This window comes from Eptesicus fuscus, chromosome 7 (assembly GCF_027574615.1).
Source record: "Eptesicus fuscus isolate TK198812 chromosome 7, DD_ASM_mEF_20220401, whole genome shotgun sequence".
In the NCBI taxonomy this organism is placed as follows: Eukaryota; Metazoa; Chordata; class Mammalia; order Chiroptera; family Vespertilionidae; genus Eptesicus; species Eptesicus fuscus.
This window is the reverse complement of record NC_072479.1, coordinates 12,838,626-12,866,579: the sequence shown is the minus strand read 5'-3', so window position 1 is coordinate 12,866,579 and position 27,954 is coordinate 12,838,626. Positions and strand designations below refer to the sequence as shown.

Sequence of the window (27,954 nt, the reverse complement as noted above, 5' to 3'; positions counted from 1 at the left end):
GTTCTCCTGTCTAATCTCAAGTGTTTCTTTATTGAGGCATGCTTTTAAAATGTCACATTTAGCCCTAGCTGGTTTGGCTCAATGGATAAAGCATCAGCCTGCAGACTGAAGGGTCCTGGGTTCAATTCCGGTCAAGGGCATATGCCTGGTTGTGGCTCAATCCCCAGTAGGGGGCGTGCAGGAGGCAGCCCATCAATGATTCTCTATCATCATTGATGTTTCTATCTCTCTTTCACTCTCCCTTTCTCTCTGAGTCAATAAAAATACATTTTAAAAAAATAAATAAATAAAAATAAAATGTCACATTTATTATTAAAACAATCTTAGGGCCAGTTACTGAAAAGTAAACCCCCACAGTTTTGAATAGCTATTTGGTAATACTTCGACTTGTTACCTTCTTGGTTAATTTAGCCTCTCCCTTATTTTTTGAACCTTTCCCTTCTCTTTTATTTTTAATCCTCACTCGGGGATATTTTTCCATTGATTTTTAGAGAGAATGGAAGGGAGAGGGAGAGACAGAGAGAGATAATGTGAGATAAATGCATTGATTGGTTGCCTCCTGCAAGTGGCCCTGTCAGGCTGGGGTCGAGCCTGAAACTGAAGTAGGTGCCCTTGACCGGAATTAAACCCGGCACCCTTCAGTCCATGAGCCGATTCTCTATCCACTGAGCCAAATGCCAAATAGGCTAGGGCTCTCTTTCTTCCCTTTTAATGAAATCCTACCTAAGCTTCTGGTCTCCCTTTACCACCTCCTTTTAAATTCTTTGGTCATTTCCTCTCTCTCTCTCTTTCTCTTTCTCTCTCTCTCCTCTCTTAGGATAACCCTTATGTTCCCCACTCTAGAATTAGGAAGAAGGGCATGCCCTGGCGCTAGGTGCAGGGTTCCAGGATTACCACATTCTTCCTGTGACTACACTTGATTATTATGGTGTTTTAGAAAACTAAGCAGATTTTAATTCTTTTATAGGATTCTTCAACAAGCAGATGGGTAAATCCCTGAGCCCAATTATGTGTGGGTTGAAAATTTGAACACAAAAACTCCTATATACTTGGCCGGTAGGCCACAGGTCTGAATTTGAGCATAAAACAAAATAAAAGGAGATCGGCCATTGGCTGTGCCATTCAAAGAAACCATTCCCGATATTAAAATAGGCTTTGACTCCTCTGGATAAAAAACAGCATTTTCACATTAGGCTAGCTGACTTGAATTAGACAATTCTATTTTGTTTGCTTCATTTGGAGAAAATACACAAAAATAATTCAGAATCACAGACGTAATTTTGGAAATTCCTTTATGTGTTGACAGATATTTCTAAAGTTTTGCTTTTATATTCTGAATAAAATAGACTGCATTGCTGTCCTCCGGAGGTTAGTAGTAACTTCTTTGTTTTTCAGACACTGCGTTGGCCAACGGTCATGCCACAGACTATTTATTTGTTGGAAATATTGTTTACACGGTAAGTTTATTTCTCTGTGTACTGAGCCATTCTTAAATAGCACAGGTGTGGACTCTGCTTCTCAAAACCCTTTATATAAAGCCGTTCTCATTATCATTTATTTCAGATCTTTAAACTATATATTTTAGAGTCCTTAAAGCTCAGAATGGTTGTGAAATGCTGACCTTATTTTCTGGTGAAGATGAAGCAGGGTCACGGTTTCTGGACAATGATGAACAGATTTCCCCATTCTTTAAATGACCATTCCAGGTCTACCTATGTGGGGGGGGGAAGGGGGAGGGGAATGAGGGGAGGGAGGGACAGTGAAGAAGCTGATTTCTCCCAATTCTTCCAAGTTAAATAAAGAACAAAATTTAACTATTACTTGTGAGAAGACAACCATTAACATGAGGGCTTTTCTTGAAGAAAATCTGTCTGTATTCCCGACAACGAGCCCCTAGAGAATTAGCACCTGGATGGCACTTGCCCAGTGCAGCTGCCTTGGAGGAACCGCCTCCCAGAGGGTACTTGGGATGCCTCCTGGAAAGTAACTAACTCACGAAGGTAACACCGTCTCCCAAATGCCTCTTTCTTCCACAGTATGTTGTTGTCACTGTTTGTCTGAAAGCTGGTTTGGAGACTACAGCTTGGACTAAAGTAAGTTTTCTCTAGAATTATTTCTCTATTTACTCTAGATATTTTTCCTGGTATGAAACTTTTTTTAAGCCTTGGAAAAACAGTAAGCAATGTCCAACTGTCTTATTTTATTTTGCATGTAAAAATGTGGTTTGATCTTTATCAGGGCAAATTTGCCAAAAAGGAGAATTTTTAATTTCTGTAACTTTACCCCCAAGAGATATATGACCACTTTGCTATATGACTTTCTAGACTTTGTTCTATGTGTTTTTAAAAGATAATGCATTACAGAACATAGAGCTTTGTCATCTTTTTCACTTAAAAATACATTACAAACATTTTCCATCCCTTGGGGTATACTTCTACAAAATCATTGTTCATTTTTAGAGTATTAAATCTTTCCAATATTCCATCACGTATTTAATTAGACCCCCTTTTAGACATTTTGTTTATTTCCAATGTTTGGAGATTATACCATTAGTTTCATGATTGTCTGTCACTGCTGTTTGAATAGGCTCCTAATTCTGTGCTGAGACAATGGGGAAGGAGTGGGAGATTAATGTGGAAACAGGGAATCTCTTAAGAAACAATGGCAGTTAATCCAGGTGAGAGGGATGGTGGGTTAGCCTGAGACTTTAAAGAAGGAGGTAGTAAGAAGTGTTTATTGGGGTGACATTGGTTCACAAAATCATACAGGTTTCAAATATGTAACTCAGCAGAACATGATCTGCAGACTGTACCATGCACCCACTGCCCCAAGCAAAGTCTCTTTCTGTTCCCATTTATCCCCCCTTTGCCCACCTGCACCTGCCCTCACCACCTCCTTTTCCCTCTGGCTATCAGCACACTGTTGTCTGTGTCTGTGTTTCATATATATGTTTTTTGCTTAATTCCTTCACCTTTTTTCATCCAGTCCCTTACCCGCCCCCCCCCCATTCTGACACCTGTCAGTCTGTTCCATGTATCCATTGAGTATCATGATATTAAGAGGACAAATAACAAATAATTCACAACTCAGTAGATGGTTAAAGGGGCGTCATAAGATGTAATATCCATTCCAGATTTTTAAAAAAGTTACAGTATTTGGAAAATGAAAAGAACAATGTCTCAAAATGATAAATAAAAACATATTGTTTGTTTTGTATGTTCAGTGTTCTGTTACTAAACTAATGAGACCTTGTTTTATATAGCTCCAAATTGGAGCAACTGGTGAGGAATGAGACGGGCCTTCTAAGACTATGGGTGGATCTAGAGGAAGATCAGCTGTGGTGGCCAAATCACCTTTGTCTTCAGGGTAGTTTGGAGCCACTAGTCACTTGAACTATTGTTAAACTTTTGGAGACAAGGAAATAGGAAGATTGAATTCTCCAATGACTTCAGAGTCATCAGAGTCTTCCCATTAGGAAGGCTAGCTTGGACACAGAGGCTGTGCAGTTGATGGAGTCAGGTGGCTCTCCCATGCCAGTGGGGCGGCCCTCCCTGAGTGTGTGTTTTCTTCTGCAGTTCAGTCACCTGGCTGTCTGGGGGAGCATGCTGATCTGGCTGGTGTTTTTTGGCATCTACTCAACCATCTGGCCCACCATTCCTATTGCTCCAGATATGCAAGGACAGGTCAGTGCTGCTAACTGTGAGTGGACTTCCTGTGTCTCATGAAATGATCCTTTTCTGTGTGGGGGCTTTCTGTGTCTCATGACAGTGATGAACCTCAGGAGAGTTGGCGTTGCCTCCTGCCATAGAAATGTATCAGGAGGGGAAAAAATCAAAGCACCTGGAAGAGGTTGTCCAGTCCACAGAAATGGCATTTGAAATTTTAACTGTTGTGAACATTATCAACCTAAATCCTCTGACCTACCCAGCATGTCCACATTTCTGTAATGAATTCTGTGTGAATTACACACAATTCTGATGTGTACAAGCTCTTGGAAAACTAGAGGTATTTGGTATTGCTCATAATCCAATGAATATGTCAATTTTTGTTTTAATGTTAAGTGTATATTTATACTCTGCTTAGTTAATAAATAGTCACCTGTGAAAGATAAATCTAATATCTCTATAACAAGATCATTAATTAGTCAGAATATCTCATTATTTATCTCTTGAACTAAAGAGGCTGAAATAGAAGATTTTTACACTTGTTTCTTTTTTTTTTTTCCACATATTCTTTTCTTTATATTTTCATTGTCCAGTGTTGGAGATTGAGCCATCAATAATGACAGACTGAATCTTAGACTCCCACAGTATGGGGTCTGGAGAGAAGCTTGACAATCCCAGGTTCTAAACCTCCTCCAGGCCCAAAGCCAGCACTCCCACTTCTAATCTATTCCCTGGGTCCTTAGGACTCTGAGCTTCTTTCCCAAAAAACCAAAAGCCCACTTCCCACGCCTATCTGGTTCTATCCCCAGATCCAGGCCAGTGTGAACACCCTGGGCCAAGGGGCTGCTACTAGTATTTGCAGAGTGTGTGCACCGAGCCCGTTGGATGTTAACACTGGTGTGCACACACCTTTGCATGAGGATGCTGGTGCTGTAGGACAGGACCAAGGGTAGGAAGAAAAGGACTGTGGGTCAGGGGCTTCCTCTCTATCCACTGGTGTTCCTGGCTCAGGAATACGTATTTTAGGGGCAGGCCTGTGCATGACACACCTGGCTGCTATAATCTTTGCCTCACTTACTCTGCAGAAATGGGTCTGCCCAGTCCAGGTACAAAACTCCTGGGTCTGCCCCAGTCCAGGTACACGTCCAGCAGCTGTTTCATGTAAAATAATCCAAAGGTGGCATTGCTTGTCTCTTTCAATTGGTAAATCAATCAGCTGATGTACCACAGGGTGCCCGGCGGGCTGCCTTTGTGGGGAGGTGTTCAGAGGTTCAGACATTTCCCACTGGAGTGGGCTTCTATATTCCTAGTGCATCTTTGCTTTCTGTAAGGAACAAACACAAAAACATACACATTCTTTTTCAAATCCAAGTGACAGAGGAAATTACAGAGCAGTGAATGGATCAAGGAGATTGTTGTATAGCAAAAGGAGCATTTCCCAGCAAAGAGACTTTGTGTACATTTAAGGAAATCAGTTATATTTTTATGCAACGTGGTTTGTCCCCAAAAAGCAAGTCAAGGAAAGTATTTACAACAATGATAGTCGCTTGGTAAGTTGTCAGTGTCTAGATACCTGCTTTGGGTTCCCTCCCTTCTAGTTAAGGGTGGGTGAGGTCTGATGAATATTTTATTGGGGAATTTTACTTGCAGGACAATAAAAGGGACTGCAGCTGATTGCTGTAGGTAGTTTTCTAAATTAGAAGACAGTGACAGCTGACAGGATGGACTCAGTGGATATGTGACTGGCTAATAAAGCCAGGTCCTTTAAAAGCCGCTCGCAGTGCCAAACCAGAGAGACACTCTTAGGCTAGTTGCTGATTCTCGCTCCCATCAAGAGGCTGACTTTCAAAGTGTAGGGACCACATTTGCCATGCAGTCATTAACATGCCACATTTTCACTATCCAAGTTGCATGCTGGTCTGAGTGGTTTGAAGGCTAGTCCTAATAGTGAAATTTCCATAGTTGGAGACTTTTCGAAGACATTTAATGAGCTATTTCTACCATCCAAAAGCAAAGAAATTGCACATTAAATCACCTGTCATTTCAGTATAAAAACATTTAATTTTTTACTTATATCATGTCATTTAACTTTTTTGTTGGTTGGTTTGTTTTCATGAGGCAGATGATGTTTTGAAATCAAACATGTCTGGCTGAGAGTGAGGCTTTCTTTGAATGAGATGATTAATGTAGTCTTCGTGTCATGGGATTTCTTAGTCGGTAATCCACTGTCTGTGTTTAAAGAGCCGTTTATTATCTGCAGTCTTTCTCTGGGAAGAGTTCAGATTGGGGACAGGGTATCAGAAAATAACCTCAGAACCAACTTTAGGACTATTTCACTTGGTATCTGACACCCAACAGTTTGTTTAGTCTTTGAAAAGTGGTAGAGAAGTATTAAAAAAAATTTAAGATTTTTAAATTGATTTTTTTTTTAGAGAGAGAGAAAGGGAGAGGGAGAGAGAGAGAGAAACATCGATGAGAGGGAAAGAAACATGGATCGGCTGCCTCCTGCATGCCTCCTACCAGGGTTTGAGCCTGCAACCCGGGCATGACCAGTCAGGGCTAAAAACATTTTTAATACTTCAAAAATCAAATGGGTGGAGAGTGGCTAAAGCTAGCCTGAAGTCTAATTTTCTGCTTTCTCAAAAAAAAAGGGCGGGGGGGCGGGGGCGGGGGCTGGGCCCAGGTGTAATCAGCAAGAGGAGTTGACTTCTTTGGGGAACTGTTGAAAATATGCCCAAGCCATGTTCATCCCTTTGGTTCTAGGTTGATGTTATGGAATACATGTTTGTATCCCTTAAAATCATATATTGAGGTCCTATCCCCAAGGTGGTATATTTGGAGGTAGGATCTTCGGGAGTAATTAGGTCATGAAGCGGGTTAGTGATCTGACAAGAAGAGACCAGGGACTACCTCACTCATTTTCTGCCATGCAAAGATACAAGGAGAAGTTGGATGTCTGCAGCCCGGAAGAGGGCCCTTGCTAGAACCCTAATATCAGACTTCCAGCCTCCAGTAATGTGAGAAATAAATCTCTGTTACTGATAAGTCACCCAGTCTGTGATATTTTGTTGATAGCAGCTGAGCTAAGACAGTTGGCGAGTGCTTAGGAGGGAGGGGAAAAGACTGCTTTATCATCATCATGATCATTATTTTAAGAATGTTTCTAGTTACTTTTATAAATCATTTTGTAGCTTATGAAGCAGTAGGTTTTCGGCAAATAAATATGGTTTCTTTGAGCTCTAGAATGAAGCTAGTGTCTGATGGCAAAGGGCATTTCTCACCCCCGAGCCGGAGACAGACTAACACACCAGACGTTGTCTATTCATAACATCATAAAATGTTGAAAAGATGCATTGTTTCTGCTGGGGTTTCCTAAGCTAATTTGATTAAATATTTCTTTGTCTCATTCATTGTATTTGGAGTTTTTCTCACGAGGGGGAAGGCAGGTTTTCCCTGAGGGCAGAGGGAAGGAAGGCTGTACAAGGAGAGTGATTTTCCACTGTCAGAGTCTCTATCTTCCCTAAAGCACCTCAAGGTATGGTGGGTGAAACCCAACCAGACAAGGAGCCAGGAAGTCCCAGGGAAAGTTGCTGAAATCAAAAAAGTCATCTGTATACTTCCTCTCCTGAAAATAGGCAACATTTGTGGGATTTTAAGGAATACCCTGTTTTTCCATTTTTTCTAGTCCTAAGCCAGGTCTAAAGTGAATTAAAAACTCAGATTATGTCTATCCTTGGGATAATACCAAAGTTCTCAGCTGGGGAAAAAATGTGTGATGATGTTTACCTGTAATAGGGGACCATTTGTTTTTTCTTTCTGCCAATAGCAAAACCATAGGTAACAAGCTTTTCCATATTGGGTCCCCAAAGCCAATGCTTGAAGGTGAATGACAAATTCTTTTAGTCCAAAGTTGTCTGCTGAAGTAGAGCTTTGAATTAGGGAGATGAGGAGACCTTGACTTAAAACTGGATCAGGAAGTATGCTTTTATTTTCTTCATGTCATTTCTCAGAGCTTTGCACTTTAGGAGTGTCTGAGGAGATGCCATCTTATTTGACTGTTTAAAACTCAAGCGACATGCCCCAATAGCTTTAGTAAATCATTTAAACTGCATTAAGTTCCTTATCAGCAAAGGCAAAATAATATCACTCACCTTGATTACCTTACAGGATATAACAAGATAACCTGTGGCAAATGTATAACATGCAAACTCTTATTTTCCCTGGAGTGAGCCATTATTTTCAATTTTTTATAAATAGAAATATTATTCTTGTTGGCCATAGAATTGTAATTTTTTATAGGTTCTAGATGTGATATTTCTCTTTAAACTCTATTGACCACCTACATCTGAATCATCTGGGTTGCTTGTTAAATGACAAACTCCCCTCCACCACAAAAGAATGCATAGTTACAATACACACACACACACACACACACACACACACACACACACACTGAATCAGAATATATGGGTGTAGGGTCCCCACCTCTGATTTTTAATAACTCTCCAGGCTATGCTTCCCTTAAATTTGAGAACCACTACTCTAAAACACCTAGCATATTACTGCATGACAGTGTAAGCCAGTTCTGGGTGTTATAGGAGAGCATGGTATATTTAAAACATTCACAACCCACATATTTCTCATGAGAGGTGGTTATGTAAGACACGACTGGTAGTGCCAGTGACTGCTTTAAGGCATCTAGCTTTCTAAATAGAGGATTATACCGAAAGACATTACATCGTGCACCATGGAAAAATACTCCTCACCAACGTTGGTGCTTTTCCTTTAAAATTCTTTTCATTGCTAGTAAAACAGGAGGGGAAAACTTTCACTTCAAAGCCTACAAACTGCGAACTCTGTCTGCAGTGCCAAGCTCCAACCAGTTTCTGGCATATGTTGAGCTTTTTAAAATCCTAACTGCAGGAATGGATTTGCTTTGGAGTTTTACATACACACTTGTGTATACACAATGCAAATCCCAAGGGACTAAAAGCAAACAGGGGGAGGGATGGTTGCCATTTGCCATCCTTGAATCTTCCCTAAACAATTGCCTTCTCCTGGACTGTGCAGCCCAGTACGAACTCAGGCCCAGGCATTTCCCACATGCAATAAAAAGTAAGTGACTTTGCTTCCAAGTTGCTTGTGCTCCAGGAGGTAAGCTGACACGTACTGGTAACGGTCACGACGATTGCCGTCTTTGCTCAGCTCTGGTTCCAGGACGTCTCTGAGGGCAGATGCCTGTCTGAGGGCCAGGAGAGGGTGTGTCCTCGGGTTAACTTTCTGTGGGGTGGGGACGTGGCTGTTTGTCCCCACCTGCCATCCTCCTTCACTCTTTCCTGAGGGGCCCGGTTTGCCTCCACATTCCACTGCTGTGCACGAAGCTCAGCACCTCAGGGAAGCCATTTCCACCCCCGACTCCAGGGAGAGTGTGACCCCGGCCCCGTGCTGCACACAGTGGTTCAGAAACCCTGAAGGACGTGCGAGGAGACATTCGCTGGGGTATTCTGAGAAAGAAGCATGTCTGCTTCTGAAGGAAGTCCATCAAAGAGGCGGGCTTCTCTTGGGCATGACATAGTTGTTATGTGGTGCCTGGAGTTGTTCAGCCACAAGGAGGGAATCCAGAATCCGACTGCTGCTGTGAAAGATGGGAGAGAAAAACAAAAAGCAGAACAACAAACCTAATAAGCTCTTATGGAGCCCGCCGTGAAGCCCACCCCCAGGCAGGCTCGCCAGGCCACACCCCCTGCACATGCTGCCTGTGCTTTCTGAGCAGCAGGTGCCCAGGAAACACTCTCCACTCATGTGGATGCTGGGGCGTTTCTTTTATATTCACAAATATAAAACCTAGGTTGGTCAGGCTCATGGTGGAGCGGCTGGGACTTCCCAAGTCTGCTAGCCATCAGGCTATGAACCCCAACACTTAGTCACTGGGGAAATCGCTTAGGGTGATGCTTGGTGCAAACCAGATGTCGAATAAATGTCAGTCAATTCTCCTTAAAATGTTAAATTGTATCTGAAGTGGCTTACCCTGCAGTGCAAAAGAATATTTAAAACATAAATGTGGAGTTAGAAGGCATCTACATACTTTATGTTTGAGCAGCAGTCTTCTGCCCACGCCACCCCCACGCCAGTAAAGCAGGCTTCAAACAATAATCACTTTCAGTACGTTGTGGAAAGCCTTAATTTTTTTGTTCCTGCTCTCCCTCCCCCCTGCACAGTTTCTCCATGCTGGCAGTTTATTTTATTTTGGCCTCTCGTTTCAGGGATGCTGTGGGCTAATTAGAGGCCAGGCGGCTTTGATTGTGAGCTGTTTTTCTCTGGGTTAAAGGTTTTGTTGTGGTGTTGGCATTTGTCATTCATTCTGATGTTAATTTTTTAAATATCTGTCAGCAAATTAAAGTACACATTACATGCTGATTTTGTTTGTTTGTAATATTTATATCCAGTGGTCACAGAGTATGTTTGATGTGGTTTTGAACTTTTCCTTTCTCCAAACATGTGGAAATGTGTATGTGGGGCCCTGGAGTTGAGATTCTATGCCCGGTTTACTTCTCCAACATCTGCCTTGTCTGGTGACTGTAGCTGTAGCTCTGTCCCCGGAGACATTGGAGTTCTGTAGGTTTGTTCTGTTGAAGAGGTAGAGGTGCCAGATAAAGGATTCAGGCAAGAAAAGACAACCAGGGTTGGTTACTAAAAAAGGAGAAAATAGAATCACAGCACACTATTAAGGACATGCCATAGTGTTCCTATTCTATGTAAATGATGATATAAAGCTATTGTTGCCCAGCCACCGTGGCTCAGAGGTTGAGCATCAACCTCTGAACCAGGAGGTCAAGGTTCAATTCCCAATCAGGGCACATACCCGGTTGAAGTCTCGATCCCCAGTAGGATTCTTTCTCATCATTGATGTTTCTCTCTCTCTCTCCCTTCCCTTCCTCTCTAAAATCAATTTTAAAAGTATGTATTTTTTTAAAAGCTATTGTTGACAGTACTAAGATGACCAAAATATAGTGAAAGGATTTACAGTAGGAGAGTTTCAGTTACTGTTGTTGCCATCCGTGTTGTAAAACATCAAACATCCATTGAGAAGATCATATGCTTTTGAACCTGGATTAGCCAGCTGTCATGTGAGTTTGGCATCCCTTTAGCTAAAGATAGGAGAGAGATATCTAGGTTACCTGAGTCTATGCCGGAAGTGCACTTTCATTCATGGGAGACAGAGGGATTGGCAACTATTGCAACCTGATTTTGATAAAAGATAGAACTTGTAAGAGGGGCGTGTTTAAATGTTCAGAAACTTACCAGTGCGCTGTGAAGGCTGCCCTCCCCCTCTCCCCCCACCACCACCACTCCGCTCAGCAGCGGCAGACGCCTTGTGCATTCTTGGTACTGTGGCACCTTGTCATCTGTCACCTGCCCTACATCCATTTCCCCCTTTTCTGGTCACAGCCCCTAAATCCCTTCTCCTCTTTCAGAACATGCATTCAAGCAGTGCTAGTTCCCCCCTCAACTCCCCCTCTGGGTCTGGACCCACACCCAGGACTAGTCACCCAGAATCTTCACCTCATGGACCACAGCTGTTGATTCAGGAATGGGCATGGTGACCCACACCAGACCACTGAGACACATTTCGGATTTTTTATAGAAACAAATAGGGGAAAGGAAAAGCTCTCTTGCTGCTGGGTTTGTGATATAGGGATGGTACCAGTCTGGAGCGGCTAGGGACCACCACAGAGAGGGCGTCTGGCTGGGCTGAGTGCAAGAGGAAAGCCGAACTGAGATTGACAGCATTGAGTGCACTCCTAGATCCCAGTCTGCCCAAAGCAGAGCATCTTTGAACTTGTAGGTACACATAAATCAATATTTTTGCATAAGATTCAAGTTAGATTTCTGTTACTTCTGAAAAGAACCCTAATTAGTCATTACAGACACAGAAGGTAAAATTTGCTGTCGTCATATTGTGGGAAAGCAGCTGGGGAATGTCTCCTGCTGTGAGTCCCCAACCTAGAGGGCCAGGGCCTTTGCCTCCTTGTTGTGGCTTCAGTGTGTCCCTCCCCTCCGCCCCAAACAAGAGATAGAAGACAGGCTTGAGTAGAACTCATTGTTTGAAACCGAGATTGAAGGATATCGAAGCTTTTCTAACAGAGGCCTCTTTCTCAGCACCAACAATTCAAAATGGCTTAGAGTCAAATGGTCCTGAATAGTGCCATCCAATAGAAATATAATGGGAGACACATGTCATTTAAAATTTTCTAATGGCACCACTGAAAAGGTAAAATGATTTCTTTGTCTCATTCAAATCAACAATGACAAGTGCTGGCGAGGATGCGGAGAAAAAGAAACCCTCGTGCACTGCTGGTGGGAATGCAGACTGGTGCAGCCACTGTGGAGAACAGTATGGAGTTTCCTCAAAAAACTAAAAATGGAACTCCCATTTGACCCAGTGATCCCACTTCTAGGAATATATCCCAAGAAACTAGAAACACCAATCAGAAAGGTTATATGCACCCCTATGTTCATAGCAGCACAATTTACCATAGCTAAGATTTGGAAACAGCCTAAGTGCCCATCAGCAGATGAGTGGATTAGAAAACTATAGTACATCTACACAATGGAATACTACGCTTCTGTAAAAAAGAAGGAACTTTTACCATTTGCAACAGCAGGGATGGAACTGGAGAGCATGGAAGAAAATCGAAGCTTTTCTAAGAGAGGCCTCTGATTATGCTAAGCGAAATAAGCCAGTCAGAGAAAGATAAATATCACGTGATCTCACTCATTTGTGGTATATAATGATCAACATAATTTGATGAACAAGAATAGATCTAGAGACAAATGGCAGGGGAGGTGGGGTTAGAGAGCAACCAAAGAACGTGTATGCATGCATATCAGCATAACCAGTGGACACAGACACTGGAGCGGTGGGGGCTTGCTCGGGGTGGGAATGGCTGGGGGAGGGGAGTCAATCGGGGGAAAAAGGAAACATGTAAAACTTTAGACAAAAAGAAAAGAAAAGAAAAAAGGCAAAATGAACCAGGATAAGTTAGTTTTATTAACATATTTAGCCTAACATTTCCAAAATATTATCACTTCAACATGTAACTGACATTAAAAGAAATGATTATTGAGATAATTTACATTCTTTTTCTACTAAATCTTGGAAATTTCATGTGTATGTTAGATTTACAATACATCCCAAGTCAGACTAGACCTATTTCAAATGCTCAGTAGCCACTTCTGACCAGTGGTGACTGTATTGGACAATACAACTTTTCACCAACAGGTATTTGGAAACACAGAGTCACTCTTCAGAACTCAATGCAGTGGAAGTGAGATTGACAAGTAGGAAACCCAGCTGCCAGGTTCTCCAGGTCCCTCCGCTGCAACCAGGGTGTGACTACCTGACTTGGATTTTCACCCCTTGCAATAAAAGGGTCTCAGGTCTTACACAGGCTTTTCCTAAAATGTGGGGACAAATGGGCTGTTAATCTATGCTTAGTAATTGCTTTATGCAGAAAGAAATTCTGTCACATACTGCAACATGGGTGAATCTTGAGGACATTATGCTAAGTGAAATTAGCCAATCACAAAAAGAAAAGATTGTATGATTCCACTTATTTGAGGTACCCAGAGTAGTCAGATTTGTAGAGACAGAAAGTAGAAGGGCGATAACCAAGAGTTAGAGGGAGAGGCAAATGAATTTAATGTGTAACAGAGTTTCAGTTTTGCAAGATGAAAAGGTTTTAGAGATCTGTTGCACAATAATGTGAACATAGCTAACACTACTGAACAATATACTTTAAAATGATTAAGATGGTACATTTTATGTGTTTTTACCACAGTGTTTAAAAATTTACATTTTTGTGATTAATATGAGTTTCTTCATCTGAACAGTAAGTTCTATGAGAAAAGTGAATGCTCTTCAATATATCCTTGGCACCTAACTTCCATTTATTCTGGCATTCAGTAAATATTTAAATGAATGAATTGATAAAATTAAATTAACAACCTCTCATGTACAATTGGGGAGTATATTTGGCTTTGTGCAATACGTGCTTCATGACACAAGCAGATGACAAGTACTCAAACATTTGGAAATAGCCTCGCAAGGATCCTCACATATTAAGTGATTGATAGATTAATGAATTTAGCATCTTTCTAAAGAGAAGTGTATTAAAAAAACAACAACAACACAGTAGCATACACCTTTTTTCCCACCAAAAGAACGATTTCCAGTTGCAAAATTTTTAGACCTTTTCCAGTTAAAATTTTAGTTAGCTATTTCAGCTACATGGGTGGTATCTGCAGTATGATATTCATTGATATTGATATCTGTAAAGGGTTAATAATAAAGTTTAGTTACTTCCTGGAAAATGTTTGTTTTGGATTTGATATTGAAGAAAAGGCAAAAATGGAATCAAAATGGATTTTTTTAGTACCTAATTCAAGGAAGTACTGAGATAATCATTGTCCAGTGGTCTTACGATGGGAGATGAAACCAATAAAGACAGTGGATCACAGATAGTTCTAGCAGAAATGTATGTTTCCTAAGCCAGTACATCACTGGGCAGCATTTTCATTATTTTGTTGAGAGGACTGGTATTTTTGGAGTAATAAATATAAGCACATAATTGGAGAGGAAATTTTGGTCAAGAAAATGTCAAGCTTAGGTAGAGTTTAGTGAGCAGCTGGCCTCTAATAAATCTTGGATAATTTCATGGAAAAAATGGACCCTCCCTGGCAGGATTGTTTCTTAGTCAGTCAGATGGTGGAGCATTCTGGCCCATCAGTTGCCTTAGAAGAGGTTTAAAGAGGTGGATCTGGCACCAAGAGCCAAGCTGGGACATAAAATTTTAGCATCAAGTAAAGTGATATTACAAGAAAAGAAAAAGTAAGATTTGAAAAGTCTGGCCCCAAAACACAGCACTTTTTAAAAAATTCTTTGTTGTTTCAAGTACTACATATGTCTCCTTTTTCCCACATTGACCTCTCCCCAGCCACTCCCACCCCCCAGCACATGCCCTCACTCCTGCCCCCCAGTGTCTGTGTCCATTGGTTACGCTTATATGCACCCATCCAAGTCCTTTGGTTGATCTCTTACTCCCTCACCCCCCACCTTCCCTCTGAGGTTTGATGTTCTGTTCAATGCTTCTCTGTCTCTGGATATATTTTTAAAATACAGCATCTTAATTAAAGGAAAGAAAAGCAGTAAGTAAAGGGATTCTGCATCCAGGAAAACCAGAAGAAGCAGAGGTGGGAAAAGAAAAAATGGGAGGCAAAGTGACTGCCATGTAGGGGACGAGAAGTCTCATGGTGATGGACAAGGCCAAGTGGAGCCGTGAAGGCTCAAAGGAGAGCACTTCAAACTTTCACTGAAGGCAGTTGAGAAATTTTCCTCAATGTGGCATCAAAAGGGAATAAGAATGACCATGAATAAAGGTCCTGTAACATAATGAGTTAGAATTTTGCCTTTTTATGATTATGTGGGAAAAAGTAATTCTTAGAAACAAAAGAAATAGAGGGCATATGAATGTTATTCTGAATTAATCTTTCTGACTGCTAAATCAGTTAAAATGAATCTTAAAAATAATAGCCCTGTCTGGGCTGTATAAAATTTTTTTAATCCTTCCAGCATTAGAAGAGAATTAAATATTACCTTAGGGCATTATAATGGTTTTTTGTAATATAAAATTACTGAGATTTTTTAAAAATCTGAGATGATCATGATTTTGGAAAATAGGTCATTATGCCAGACTAGTTTATTTTACACAGGTAATATAAAGTCAAGAAGCAATTTTAGGTACAAACTTCCAATTATAAGATAAATAAGTTGTGGGGATGTAATGTACAACATGGTGACTATAATTTATAATACCATACTATAGTTTACTAGAGGCCCAGCGCATGGATTTGTGCACCGGTGGAGTCCCTCAGCCTGGCCTGCAGGGATCGGGCTGAAACCAGCTCTCTGACATCCCCCAAGGGGTCCCGGGTTGCGAGAGGGCGGTTCTCAGGTGACACACCCTGGAATCAGGCTCCCTCCTCTCTGGTTCCAGGTGCGTCACCCGAGAACCGCAGCTGCCAAGTCACTGCAGCTTGACAGCTCCTTCATTGAGCATCTGCCCCCTGGTGGTCATTGCATGGCATGCTATTGGTCGGATGGTCAGATGGTCACTTAGGCTTTTATATATAGAGATAATACTGTAGTGGTGATTTATAATTGATATTTGCTAAGAGAGTAGACAAAAGTTCTCATCACAAGAAAAAAATGTATAACTATATGAGGTGATGGATGGTTACTATACTTGTGGTTATCATTTTGAAGTATATACATATGTATATCAAATCATTATGTTGCACACCTGAAACTAATATGATGTTACTAGAGGCTCAGTGCATGAAATTCCTGCACAGGTAGGGTTCCTAGGCCTGGCTGGCGATCAGGGCCGGCTGGGGCCTTCCTTCCCCTGGCTGCCAGCTGCCAGCCAGGGCCTTCCTTCATTCCACGCTGCCCCCTAGTGGTCAGAGCACGTCATAGAGTGCAGTCAAACTCCTGGTCGGTCAAACTCCTGAGGGGACAATTTGCATATTAGCCTTTTATTATATATAATATATCAATTATATCTCAAGAGAAATGGAAAAGAAAAAGAAGGCAACTTTAGGTAATTAAAAAGTTGTCTACATAGGGACTTGTTCATTTTGCTAAAAGAAAAACTAATTTTTTTCAACACTTTCCGTGGTTCAGATTTAGTGGAATAAGATTAATGGAGGTAGTATTCTCATAATACAGCATAAATGTGAATTTTATTCAAGCCTTTTATAAAGCTCTTCTGACATAGGTCATCTTAGTGATGGCTTGCCACCTAGTATATGCCATTTTAGAGCCACTTTCTCCCCATATTTTTTTTTTTTAAGAAGAGTAATTACTTCTTTATTCCTCAGTATCACTTATGTAACTACTGAGATTGGGTTGTCATTCTAGAAAGCTGAAGTTTGGATCCAGACCTCTGCAGAGCCCACCTTTTTATCCACCAAACTTCTGACAGGGTGAACCAAGCTCCTAAAAGTTGGAACTCTAAGCATTAAACATTTGATGAATAATGTGATATATTTGGAGCTGTACTGTTTGTGAATTCTCCATTTCATTTTGCTTTCAGTTTCACAGAGATGTTTATATTCATTAGTCTTCTTTATATTTTGCCTTCTTTGAAGCTAATTCTTTATTGTTTATTCCTGTTGATGTCCTCTACCACTTCCCCCCGGCTCTTCCCTTAACTCTAATTTTCCTTCAGTCGTAGTTTCTAGGAGTTTCTTAGAGTGGGTGCCTTTCTAAGCTTTTGTACACTATTGTGATGGTTTAAGTTTAAATTTTAGTTTATTGATCACAGTTTTACCAAGAGAACCCTCTCAAAACCAACACCTCTGGGGTTTATTACCAAAATTACTATCATCATAAATTCCTAAGTCATTTTATGAGCCCCCAAACATTCAGCCATGGCTTGGAACATCACCATGTTTGTTAAGGGCTCATTCAAGACATTCTTTATTACAAGTGATTGCCTACAAAGGGAAAATGCTTCTTTTCTAGTGGCTTCCTAACAGAGCCTCAACTGTACATAGAAAGAGAGCCTTCAAGACCTGAAATACATATGTCAATATTAGCAGATTGCCTTAGAAAATAATTGGGTAAATAGACTGTAAGCAAAGGGTTAATAGTTGAACCACTCACTTCCACTCAACACTGGAGAAAAATAGGTTTTCAGTTATTCCCTTTAGATGGAAAACTCCTTAATGACAGCATACTCAGTTGCATGTAGAAGACAGTTCAGTGTTTAAAGAATAGATGACTGAGGTGGGAGTGGAGGGCTGTGTGCATGAAATGAACTGCTTCCTCGGTCATCACCAATCAGGCCCCTCAGACATGCCCGGTTACTTTTTATTTGTTGTGTAGCTTGTATCAAAGCTAATGAATAATGTTATAGAATAGTGACCATATGGTGAATCTGTACAATTTTGACTAATTCTGTGTCATCCACATGGTTGGTCTCCCAGTATCTTACGCTCTGAAATATCTAAAGCACAACTCTTGGATGTCTTCTCACCCTGACACCTTCCTTCATGTTTCCTCTCTGCTGAGTGACATCGTCACCCTCCCATCATCATACATGCTAAATTAAACCTGCAAGCTACCTTCCTCCATCTCTCCCTCATCACCAGAGCTCCACCCAGCACATCCAGATGTTGACCCAACATCATTAATTTTCACTTTGTGCAGCTGTATTGTTTGTGTGTTATCGCATTTGTAGCATTGTATCACCAGTCTCATATCTGATATTTTACGTTATATACTCCAAGAGGGCACAAATAATCTGCACACATACTTGGTCTATTGGATGTGTTGAAATTACAGAAGAGGAGAGAACCTTTGGTATTGAAGACAAGACTTTCAGTAAACTCAGAGTCAGGACGCTGGATATTGTCTTTTCTTGTGGTTTATTTCCATGAAAAAAAAATCTTAAAATTTTTACTCTTATTCCCTACTAGTGTCTCTTTTTTAGAATTTTTTTACCCAGCACCCAGGAAAATATCTACAGTAAGGCACTAAATAAAGCCTTCTTAGGGAGAACAGGCTGCTCTGTTGTCCTTTCACCTTGACTTGCCAGTTTGGGTTATAACCCAAACATGCTAAACTTTTCTTTATTAATTATACTAGTCAAGGTCTTTGGTAGCAGTGGGGAAAAAAAACTGGCTTTGACTTAATAAACATAAAAGCAATAAATATAGGTTAACGATGTAGCCCACACAATTTTTGGAAAGGTGTATAGTTTGTAGGAACCACAGAGGCTACCCTGGGACCATGTGGTCAGGACATGACCTGGTACTGCTGCCATTGGCTGTGTGCCTCTGTTAGTGATAAACTTTGGACTCCACCACTGAGAATAATCCTTGAGTTACCCGAGTATAGGCAGGAGCATTTAATGGACAAGCCCAGGTCTCCTGCCCTGCCCCTACAGTTTCCTCTATACGATGGTTCTTCTAGCATATTTATTATGAATTGACTCAAATGTGTTTTTAGAAATATCCTTATAACCACCCACATTCTCCTGCAATAACAGAAGGAAAAAACAGGAGTTAGAAGGAGAATTCTGGACCTTTTTTTTGAACAGCTTATCTCAATGAGAAGACAAATTTGCCTAATTTACCAATAACTGGAATAAGTTCAAGATGTACAGTTTAAAAACATGATAGTTAATAATGAGCATAGACAAAGCAAGACTCATCCTTATAAGAAAACTTACAGGATGTAAAGATAGCAACCAGCAGGACAGCAGTGAGGAAGAGAGTGTGAGAGTGAGGGGACAAAAGGAGAGTGTGTGGACGTGTGTGTGTGAGAGAGAGAGAGAGTTAGGGACAGTTAGATCCTCCAGGACTTTCAGGGGCTGGCGGACCAAGCAGTCTTAGACTGAAAGACCCTGCTGCCACTGCAACCACTCCTGGGTGGCTGGCGCTGGCACAGAAACCATGCCATCTTGAAGGGCAGAACTGCTGAGACTGGGAACCCAGCCTGACCACCACCCAGACTGGCCTCAGACACAAACCAGAACCCTATAGCCACTCTGGACAAAGACCTACTACCACAGCTGCAGACCCAAAGACACTGAGACTCCAGCCATCCCTGGAGATTCATGTGAGTCACAGAGCACATCCCCCACCCGCTGGTCCACTGCAGCAGCATAGGGCACACACGACCCACAGAGTGTGAGTGGGCCACCTGCCGACACAGGGCAGCCATGCAACCCAGCTCCCTAGCAGACCTGTGACTTGGATTCTCGGCACGGAGGTTCCACACTAATCCACAGCCGCCAAACCGAGCACCCTTGACTCTGATTCTCGGCACATGCATGTGGGGACACTGATTCTCAGTGTGTTTGTGCAAGGCCCTCAGCTGACCCAAGGCAGCTGATCTGAGCACCCATGACTCTGATTCTCAGTGCACATGCGCAAGGACTCTGATTCTTGGCATGGAGGCCCCCAAGTGACACAAGGTGGCTAAACCGAGTGCCCACAACTCTGATTCTTGGCGCACACATACGGGGACTCTGATTCTTGGCATGTACGCACACAAGAGGCCTCCCACTGATCCAAGGCAGCCAATCCGAGCACCCATGACTCTGATTCTCAGAGCAGGCGTGAGACCCCCACTGACCCAAGGCAGCCGCACCAAGTGCGCATGACTCAGGATCTGGGCGCACATGCTCCCAGGGGGAGGCTGCTGCTGACCCCCAGCAGCTGTGCCACCCGCCCCCAGGTGGGCCAACTCTCGCCACACATGGCTCCCACCAACCCACGGCAGCCATGCGTCTCGGTGCCTGAGCTCTTCAGTGACACTTGGGTTGTGCAGTGCTCCTGCTGCATGTGGCTCAGGCCCCCACAACTTGGCACTTGGACCTTTCGGTAATAGCAAAAATGGAGAGACAACAAACAATACCCAAAGGAAAGAAAAGGAGGAATTGCCAAGAAAGGAACTAAATGAAACAGAGGCATGCGATATGTCAGAAAAAGAATTCAGAGTAATGGACATACAGTTCATAAACCAGATGGACAAGAAAAATCAACAACCTATGCAAGAATCAGGAGGAAATCAAAAGTGATATAGCTACAATCAAAAACACAGTGGAAGGTTTCAACAGTAGACTAGAAGAAGCAGAGGACCAAATTAGTGGGTTAGAAGATATGATAGAGGGAAAAGCCCAATCTGAATAGCAATTGTAGGAAAAAATTAAAAAGCAGGAGGAGAGCCTAAGGGAGCTTTCGGACAACATGAAACGAAGTAACATACCTATAATAGGGGTGCCAGAAGGACAAAAAGAGCAGCAAGGATTAAAGAACCTATTTGAAGAAATAATGACAGAAAACTTCCCTGACATGGGGAAGAAAGTCACACAAGCACAGAGAGTCCCAAACATGATGAACCCATAAAAGACCCACACCAAGACACGTCATAATTATAATGGCAAACATTAATGACAAAGAGAGAATCTTAAAGGTTGCAAGAGAGAGACAGAGTTACCTACAAAGGATCTCCCATCAGATTATCAAATGATTTCTCAACAGAAACACATCAGGCGAGAAGGGAATAGAAGAAGGTATACAAAGTGATGCAAAGCAAGGGACTGAATCCAAGAGTACTCTATCCAGCAAGACTATCAATCAAAATTGAAGGGGAAATCAGGAGCTTCACAAAAAAAAAGGCTAAGGAAGTTTATCACTACCAAGCCAGAAATGCAAGAAATGCTAAAGGGACTGTTGTAAAAAGAATAATTAGGAAGGGAGGAAGGAACACAGGCATAAATAATATAAATGGCTACAAACAAGTACCTATCAATAATAGCATTAAATGTAAATGGATTAAATGCTCCAATCAAAAGACATTGAGTGACTGAATGGATAAGAAACCATGACTCGTATATATGCTGTCTACAAGAGACCCACCTCAGAACAAGGGACTCACATAGACTGAAAGTGAAGAGATGGAAAAATATCTTTCAGGCAAATGGAAATGAAAAAAAAGCTGGGGTAGCAATACTTATATCTGACAAAATAGACCTCAAAGTGAAGGCCATAATAAGAGACAAGGAAGGCCACTTCATAATTCTAAAGGGATTGATACAACAAGAGGATGTAACTCTGGTAGACATATATGCACCCAATGCAGGAGTACCCAAATACATTTAAAAAAAAACTTCTGAAAGGTATCAGGGGAGAGATTGACAGCAATACAATCATAGTAGGAGACTTTAGTAGCTCATTAACTTAACTGGATAAATCCTCTAGACAAAAAATCAGCAAAGAAACAGCAATCCTAAACAACTCACTAGATCAGATGGACTTAATTGACATCTTCAGAACATTCCACCCCAAAGCTACAGAACATACATTCTTCTAAAGTGCACATGGGTCATTTTCAAAGATAGACCACATATTGTGATACAGTCAAAGTCTCTCCAAATTCAAGAAGATTGAAATCATATCAAGCATCTTCTCAGATCACAATGGCATAATATTAGAAATAAACTACAATAAAAACAATCACAAAAATTCAAACACTTTGAGGCTAAATAGCATGCTATTAAACAATGATTGGGTTACCAAAGAGATCAAAGAAGAAATAAAAAAACATCCTGGAAAAAAATGACAATGAAAACACAACAATCCAAAATCTATAGGACACAGTGAAAGTAGTCCTGAGAGAGAAGTTCATAGCATTACAGGCCTACTGAAAAAAAAAAAAAAAGAAAGAAAGAAAAGAAAAGAAAAAGAACAACTGGTAATAAACCATCTTACTCTGCAACTTGAAGAATCAGAAAGAGAGCAACAAGAAAGGCCCAGAGGGAGCAGAAGGAAGGAAATAATAAAGATCAGAGTGGAAATAAATGACATAGAGACCCCCCCCCCCAAAAAAAAGAAAAAAGATCAATGAAACCAAGAGCTGGTTCTTTGAAAGGATAAACAAGATTGATGAACCTCTAGCCAGGCTCACTAAGAAGCAAAGAGAGAGGACCCAAATAAACAAAATCAGAAATGAAAGAAGTGAAATAACAACAGACCCCACAGAAATACAAAGAATCATTAAAAAAAAAATACTATGAGCAACTCTATTCCAACAAACTGGTCAACCTAGAAGAAATGGACATATTCCTAGAAAAATATGAACTTCCAAAACTCAATCAGGAAGAATAAAAAAATCTGAATAGGCCAATAACTATAGAGGAAATTGAAGCAGTAATCAAAAAACTTCCAACAAACAAAAGCCCTGGACCAGACAGATTCACAGGGGAGTTTTACCAATCATTCAAAGAACTAAAACCTATCTTCCTCAGACTATTCAAAAAAATTGAACAGGAAGGAAAAGTTCTAAACTCTTTCTATAAAGCCAGCATTATTCTAATCCCAAAACCAGATAAAGACAATACAAAGAAAGAGAATTACAGGTCAATATCCCTCATGAACATAGATGCCAAAATTCTAGCAAATAGGATCCAGCATTACATTAGAAAGATCATATACCATGACCAAGTGGGATTTATTCCAGGGATGCAAGGATGGTACAATACCTGCAAATCAATAAACATGATAGGAGGAGAAACCAAGATGGCGGCATAGGTTAAACACCTAACCTGCAGCCGGGCACAACAATTTCAAAAATACAACTAGAGGTCAGAACGGACATCGTCCAGAACCACAGGAAAGTTGGTGGACTGAAATGCCCACAGCTGGGGGGAAGGAGAAGGCCACGGGGACAGTCGGGGAAGCCGTAAAAGCCTGAGGTATGGAGAAACGGGCGGAGACACGAGCACACGCGCCTGCGGGGAGGATGGAACCAGAGAGGAAGGGGCGGCTGATGACCTGGCCGGAGTTCACTGGCAGGAAGGAGATAAAGGCTCCGGAGTGCGCTGAGCACCGGCTCCGATTGCACTGAACCCCATTCCGGGCGAAACCCTGGGAAACTCACTCACTTTTGCAACTCCGCCGCCCCCGCAGGCCGCCCGGCCCGGGACGCTGGGGACGCCGCCGCAGCGGCGGCGCCCGGAGCCCAGCGGCCTCCCAGCACCCGTCCCCGCCGCGCAGCCCCCGCGCGCCTGGTGCCGCGGGCCGCGCGCCCCGCACACCGGACGGAGGCCCGGGCGCCCTCTCCGTGCACCTCCCGGCGGCGCTAGACTTCAGTAGAGTTGACTGAATTCAAGAGATTAAGAAGTACAAATTGGGGGGACGCCGCGGCGGCGACGTCCGGAACGCGGCGATGGCGGTGCCTGGAGCTCGGCGGCCGCCCAGCGCCAGTCCCAGCCGCGCGGCCCTCGCGCGCCTGGTTCCGCGGGACGCGCGCACCGCGCACTGGACGGAGGCCCGGGCGCCCTTTCCGTGCACCTCCCGGCGGCACTAGACTTCAGTAGAGTTGACTGAAATGAAGGGATTAAGAAGTACAAATTGGGAAGTTTGAAAAAGATGGCGGCGGAGGTTAAAGGCTGTTCTGTTGCCTCGCACCCAGCGAAATCGGAGGGGATGAGGTGTGGAGGTGCGTGGGTCTGGCTGGTGGCGGGGGAAAGGGGCTTTTGTTCCAAACCTAGGGGAGATTAGCTCTCCATCACCCTGAAATCCATCTTCTGGCGAACCCCGGGAGACCCAGATGCCTGCGGGGAGAGGAGGGACTCTTGCGGAGGTGCGCCCAGCAATCAGTGTTTGCTGCGCTGGAGTGCGGAACGAGGGGACTTAGATACGTGGAAGGCAGAAGGACCAGACTCACAGCCATCGCGGCTCGCCGCACCATGGCCTGTTGGCGCCCTGAGACCCCGCCCCGCCCTGGGACCCGCCCCGCACGTTTTGAAGACCTGCCCCGCAAGTCTTGCAGGCACACCTGCGCCCCAAGCAACGGCTTATGCATGTGGGTGGCCTGCCCTCTGGCAGCGGACCAGATGAACTGCTGTTCTAGTCGGACTGCTCCAGGGCCACTCAGACAGGAGGAAGAAACTACAGTTTTTGCTGTAATCCTTGCTGAGTGCCTAAGGCAGTAGCTGATCTACACCCCATTGGAGACCCAGAAACGAGGGCATCTAGTGGTCTGTGGGAGATGACACCAGATTTCAACCACGTGCATAAGGGACACATTCAACGGGAATATTCAGTGAGCGCCAAAGCTTTGCTGCACCAAGACCCGGCCCATAAACGTGTCTCCTGCACAGCAACTCTTCCTTTATAGACAAAGAGAGCCCCCCAGTGACACCAACAACAATCAAGACTTAACTATACAAAGGAGGACCAAGATGGAGGCATAGGGCGGAAGCCTGATTGTTGCCTACCACAACAACTTTGAGACTACGACAAGAGAGCAGAGCAGACACCATCCAAGACCACCATAGGACTGGCTGAGTAGATGCTCTACAACTAGAATAAAAGAGGGGTATGTGGGATGATGCTGATGCCGGTGACCCAAAGACCACACTTTAAGAACTACGGCTCAGGCGACACAAAAGAACTATGGCTCAGGCGATACAACAGCGGCCTGGAACGTGCTCGGCGCAGTTCCCCCGGCGGTCTCCGGCTGAGGGGACGGCTCCACTGGCAGCCAAGCACGGACAGACGAGCCCCTATGAGACATGGGGTGGGAGACTCCGCGCTTGCTGACCTCCGAGTCCGTCAAGAATCTCAACGCCCCGGAAGCGGCCAGGTGTGCATGCTCGGCGACCGGCCACCGATGCAGACCCAAGGGCCGACGCAGCGACGCCAGACCGGCCCACCGCCATGCACCGGGTGCACCGGAGCTTCGCCGAGCCGCCGCCCGACGAGTTCTGCAGCAGCCATACTGGAGCTCTGGAAGGATGGCCAGGGGAATTGCTGAGGGGGGATTGACCGGCAGGAATTGGGATCGGGAAGACGGGGCCCCGCTGAGACCCGGGTGCGGGCGGGGTTGCGCGCCTCTGGGCTCGGGTGTGGTCACACGCCTCTGGGTATAAGTGAGGCCTCACGTCCCTGGGTCTAGGTGAGGCCACATGCCCCTGGGTCCAGGTGAGGCCGGACTCCGGGTCCGGGTGAGGCCAAGTGCCCCTGGACCCGGATGACGCTGGATCCCGTGCCCGGGCAAGGCCAAGCGTCCCTGGGTCTGGGAGAGCCCACACACCCCTGGGTCCAGGCGAGACCATGTGTCCCTGGATCCGGGTGAGGCCGCGTGCACCTAGGCCCGGGTGAGCCCAAGTGGCCCTGGGTCTGGGAGAGGCCAAGCGTCCCTGGGTCCGGGTGAGACCATGTGTCCCTGGATCTGGGTGAGGCCTCGTGCACCTAGGACCGGGTGAGGCCATGTGCCCCTGGGTCTGGGAGAGGCCAAGCGTCCCTGGGTCCGGGTGAGACCATGTGTCCCTGGATCCGGGTGAGGCCTCGTGCACCTAGGACCGGGTGAGGCCACGTGCCCCTGGGTCTGGGAGAGGCCAAGCGTCCCTGGGTCCGGGTGAGACCATGTGTCCCTGGATCCGGGTGAGGCCTCGTGCACCTAGGACCGGGTGAGGCCACGTGCCCCTGGGTCTGGGAGAGGCCAAGCGTCCCTGGGTCCGGGTGAGACCATGTGTCCCTGGATCCGGGTGAGGCCTCGTGCACCTAGGACCGGGTGAGGCCACGTGCCCCTGGGTCTGGGAGAGGCCAAGCGTCCCTGGGTCCGGGTGAGACCATGCGTCCCTGGATCCGGATGAGGCCTCGTGCACCTAGGCCCGGGTGAGCCCAAGTGGCCCTGGGTCTGGGAGAGGCCAAGCGTCCCTGGGTCCGGGTGAGACCATGTGTCCCAGGATCCGGGTGAGGCCTCGTGCACCTAGGCCCGGGTGAGCCCAAGTGGCCCTGGGTCTGGGAGAGGCCAAGCGTCCCTGGGTCCGGGTGAGACCATGTGTCCCTGGATCCGGGTGAGGCCTCGTGCACCTGGGCCCGGGTGAGCCCAAGTGGCCCTGGGTCTGGGAGAGGCCAAGCGTCCCTGGGTCCGGGTGAGACCATGTGTCCCTGGATCCGGGTGAGGCCTCGTGCACCTAGGCCCGGGTGAGCCCAAGTGGCCCTGGGTCTGGGAGAGGCCAAGCGTCCCTGGGTCCGGGTGAGACCATGCGTCCCTGGATCCGGATGAGGCCTCGTGCACCTAGGCCCGGGTGAGCCCAAGTGGCCCTGGGTCTGGGAGAGGCCAAGCGTCCCTGGGTCCGGGTGAGACCATGTGTCCCAGGATCTGGGTGAGGCCTCGTGCACCTAGGCCCGGGTGAGCCCAAGTGGCCCTGGGTCTGGGAGAGGCCAAGCGTCCCTGGGTCCGGGTGAGACCATGTGTCCCTGGATCCGGGTGAGGCCTCGTGCACCTAGGCCCGGGTGAGCCCAAGTGGCCCTGGGTCTGGGAGAGGCCAAGCGTCCCTGGGTCCGGGTGAGACCATGTGTCCCAGGATCCGGGTGAGGCCTTGTGCACCTAGGCCCGGGTGAGCCCAAGTGGCCCTGGGTCTGGGAGAGGCCAAGCGTCCCTGGGTCCGGGAGAGACCATGTGTCCCTGGATCCAGGTGAGGCCTTGTGCAACTAAGCCCGGGTGAGGCCACGTGCCCCTGGGTCTGGGAGAGGCCAAGCGTCCCTGGGTACGGGTGAAGCCAGATCCTGGGTCCGGGTGAGGCTGTGCGCCCCTGGATCCATCCGGGTGAGGCTGGGTCCCAGGCCCGGGTGAGACCACGCGCCCCTTGGGTATGGGTGAGGCCACGTGCCCCTTAGTCCGGGTGACGCCATGCCCCTGGGTTCGGCCGAGACCAAACCAGAGGGAGTCGGACCTCCATTACCACCATTTGTCCACCATCCAGAGCTGAGGGGTCAGTGCTGACATGTACACATAAGGAACTACTGGACATCGAAATTGGGTCTCAAAAGAACTGTTGGTCCAGGGGGAAGCTCGCTACAGATTGATTCATTTGCCTGTCAGCATAACTATTATTGCTCGTCTCACATTCAGTTCTTATTAGTATATATCTAGTGACATATGATCTCGCTCATCTAGGGGAAATGATGAACAACATAGACTGAGGAACAAGAACAGAACCAGAAGCAAGGAGGCATCGATCGGACTATCAGGCCTCAGAGGGAGGATAGGGGAGGGTAGGGGGAGGGTGGGGGGGAGGGGGAGAGTTCAACCAAAGGACCTGTATGCATGCATATAAGCCTATCCAACGGTTAAGTTCAACAGGGGATTGGGGCATGCGTGGGGAGAGGGGTGGGATGGGAATGGGGGGATGAAGACAAATATGTGACACCTTAATCAATAAAGAAATTTAAAAAAAAAAAATAAATAAATAAATAAACAAATTGAGAGATAAAAACAATATAGTCATATCAATGGGTGCAGAAAAAGCATTTGACAAAATCCAACACCCTTTCTTGATAAAAACTCAGCAATGTGGGAAGAGAAGGATCATACCTCAACACAATAAAAGCCATATATAACAAACCTACAGCCAACATCATACTCAATGGGCAAAAACTAAAACCATTTCTCCTAAGAACAGGAACAAGACAGGGATGCTCACTCTCACCACTCATGTACAGAGTACTGGAAGTACTAGCCATACCAATTAGATAAGAAGGAGAAATAAAAGGCATCAAAATTGGAAAAGAAGAAGTAAAACTGTCCTTATTCAAAGATGACCTGATATTGTACATAGAAAACCCTAAAGACTTCATCAAAAAGCTACTAGAATTAATAAATGAATTTGGCAATGTAGCAAGATACAAAATTAACACCCAG

The 27,954-nt window shown here is 44.7% G+C and overlaps 1 protein-coding gene across 1 annotated transcript in view; it reads left to right on the top strand.

Moving 5' to 3' along the window:
• The window catches only part of ATP8A2 (ATPase phospholipid transporting 8A2), a 528,491-nt gene that overhangs the window by 367,429 nt on the left and 133,108 nt on the right, over window positions 1-27,954 (top strand). Inside the window, exons 29-31 of the mRNA XM_054719729.1 lie at window positions 1,396-1,457; window positions 2,037-2,093; window positions 3,576-3,683. Of these exons, the coding sequence (XP_054575704.1) occupies window positions 1,396-1,457; window positions 2,037-2,093; window positions 3,576-3,683 (227 nt within the window). The remainder of the gene's footprint in view (window positions 1-1,395; window positions 1,458-2,036; window positions 2,094-3,575; window positions 3,684-27,954) is intronic.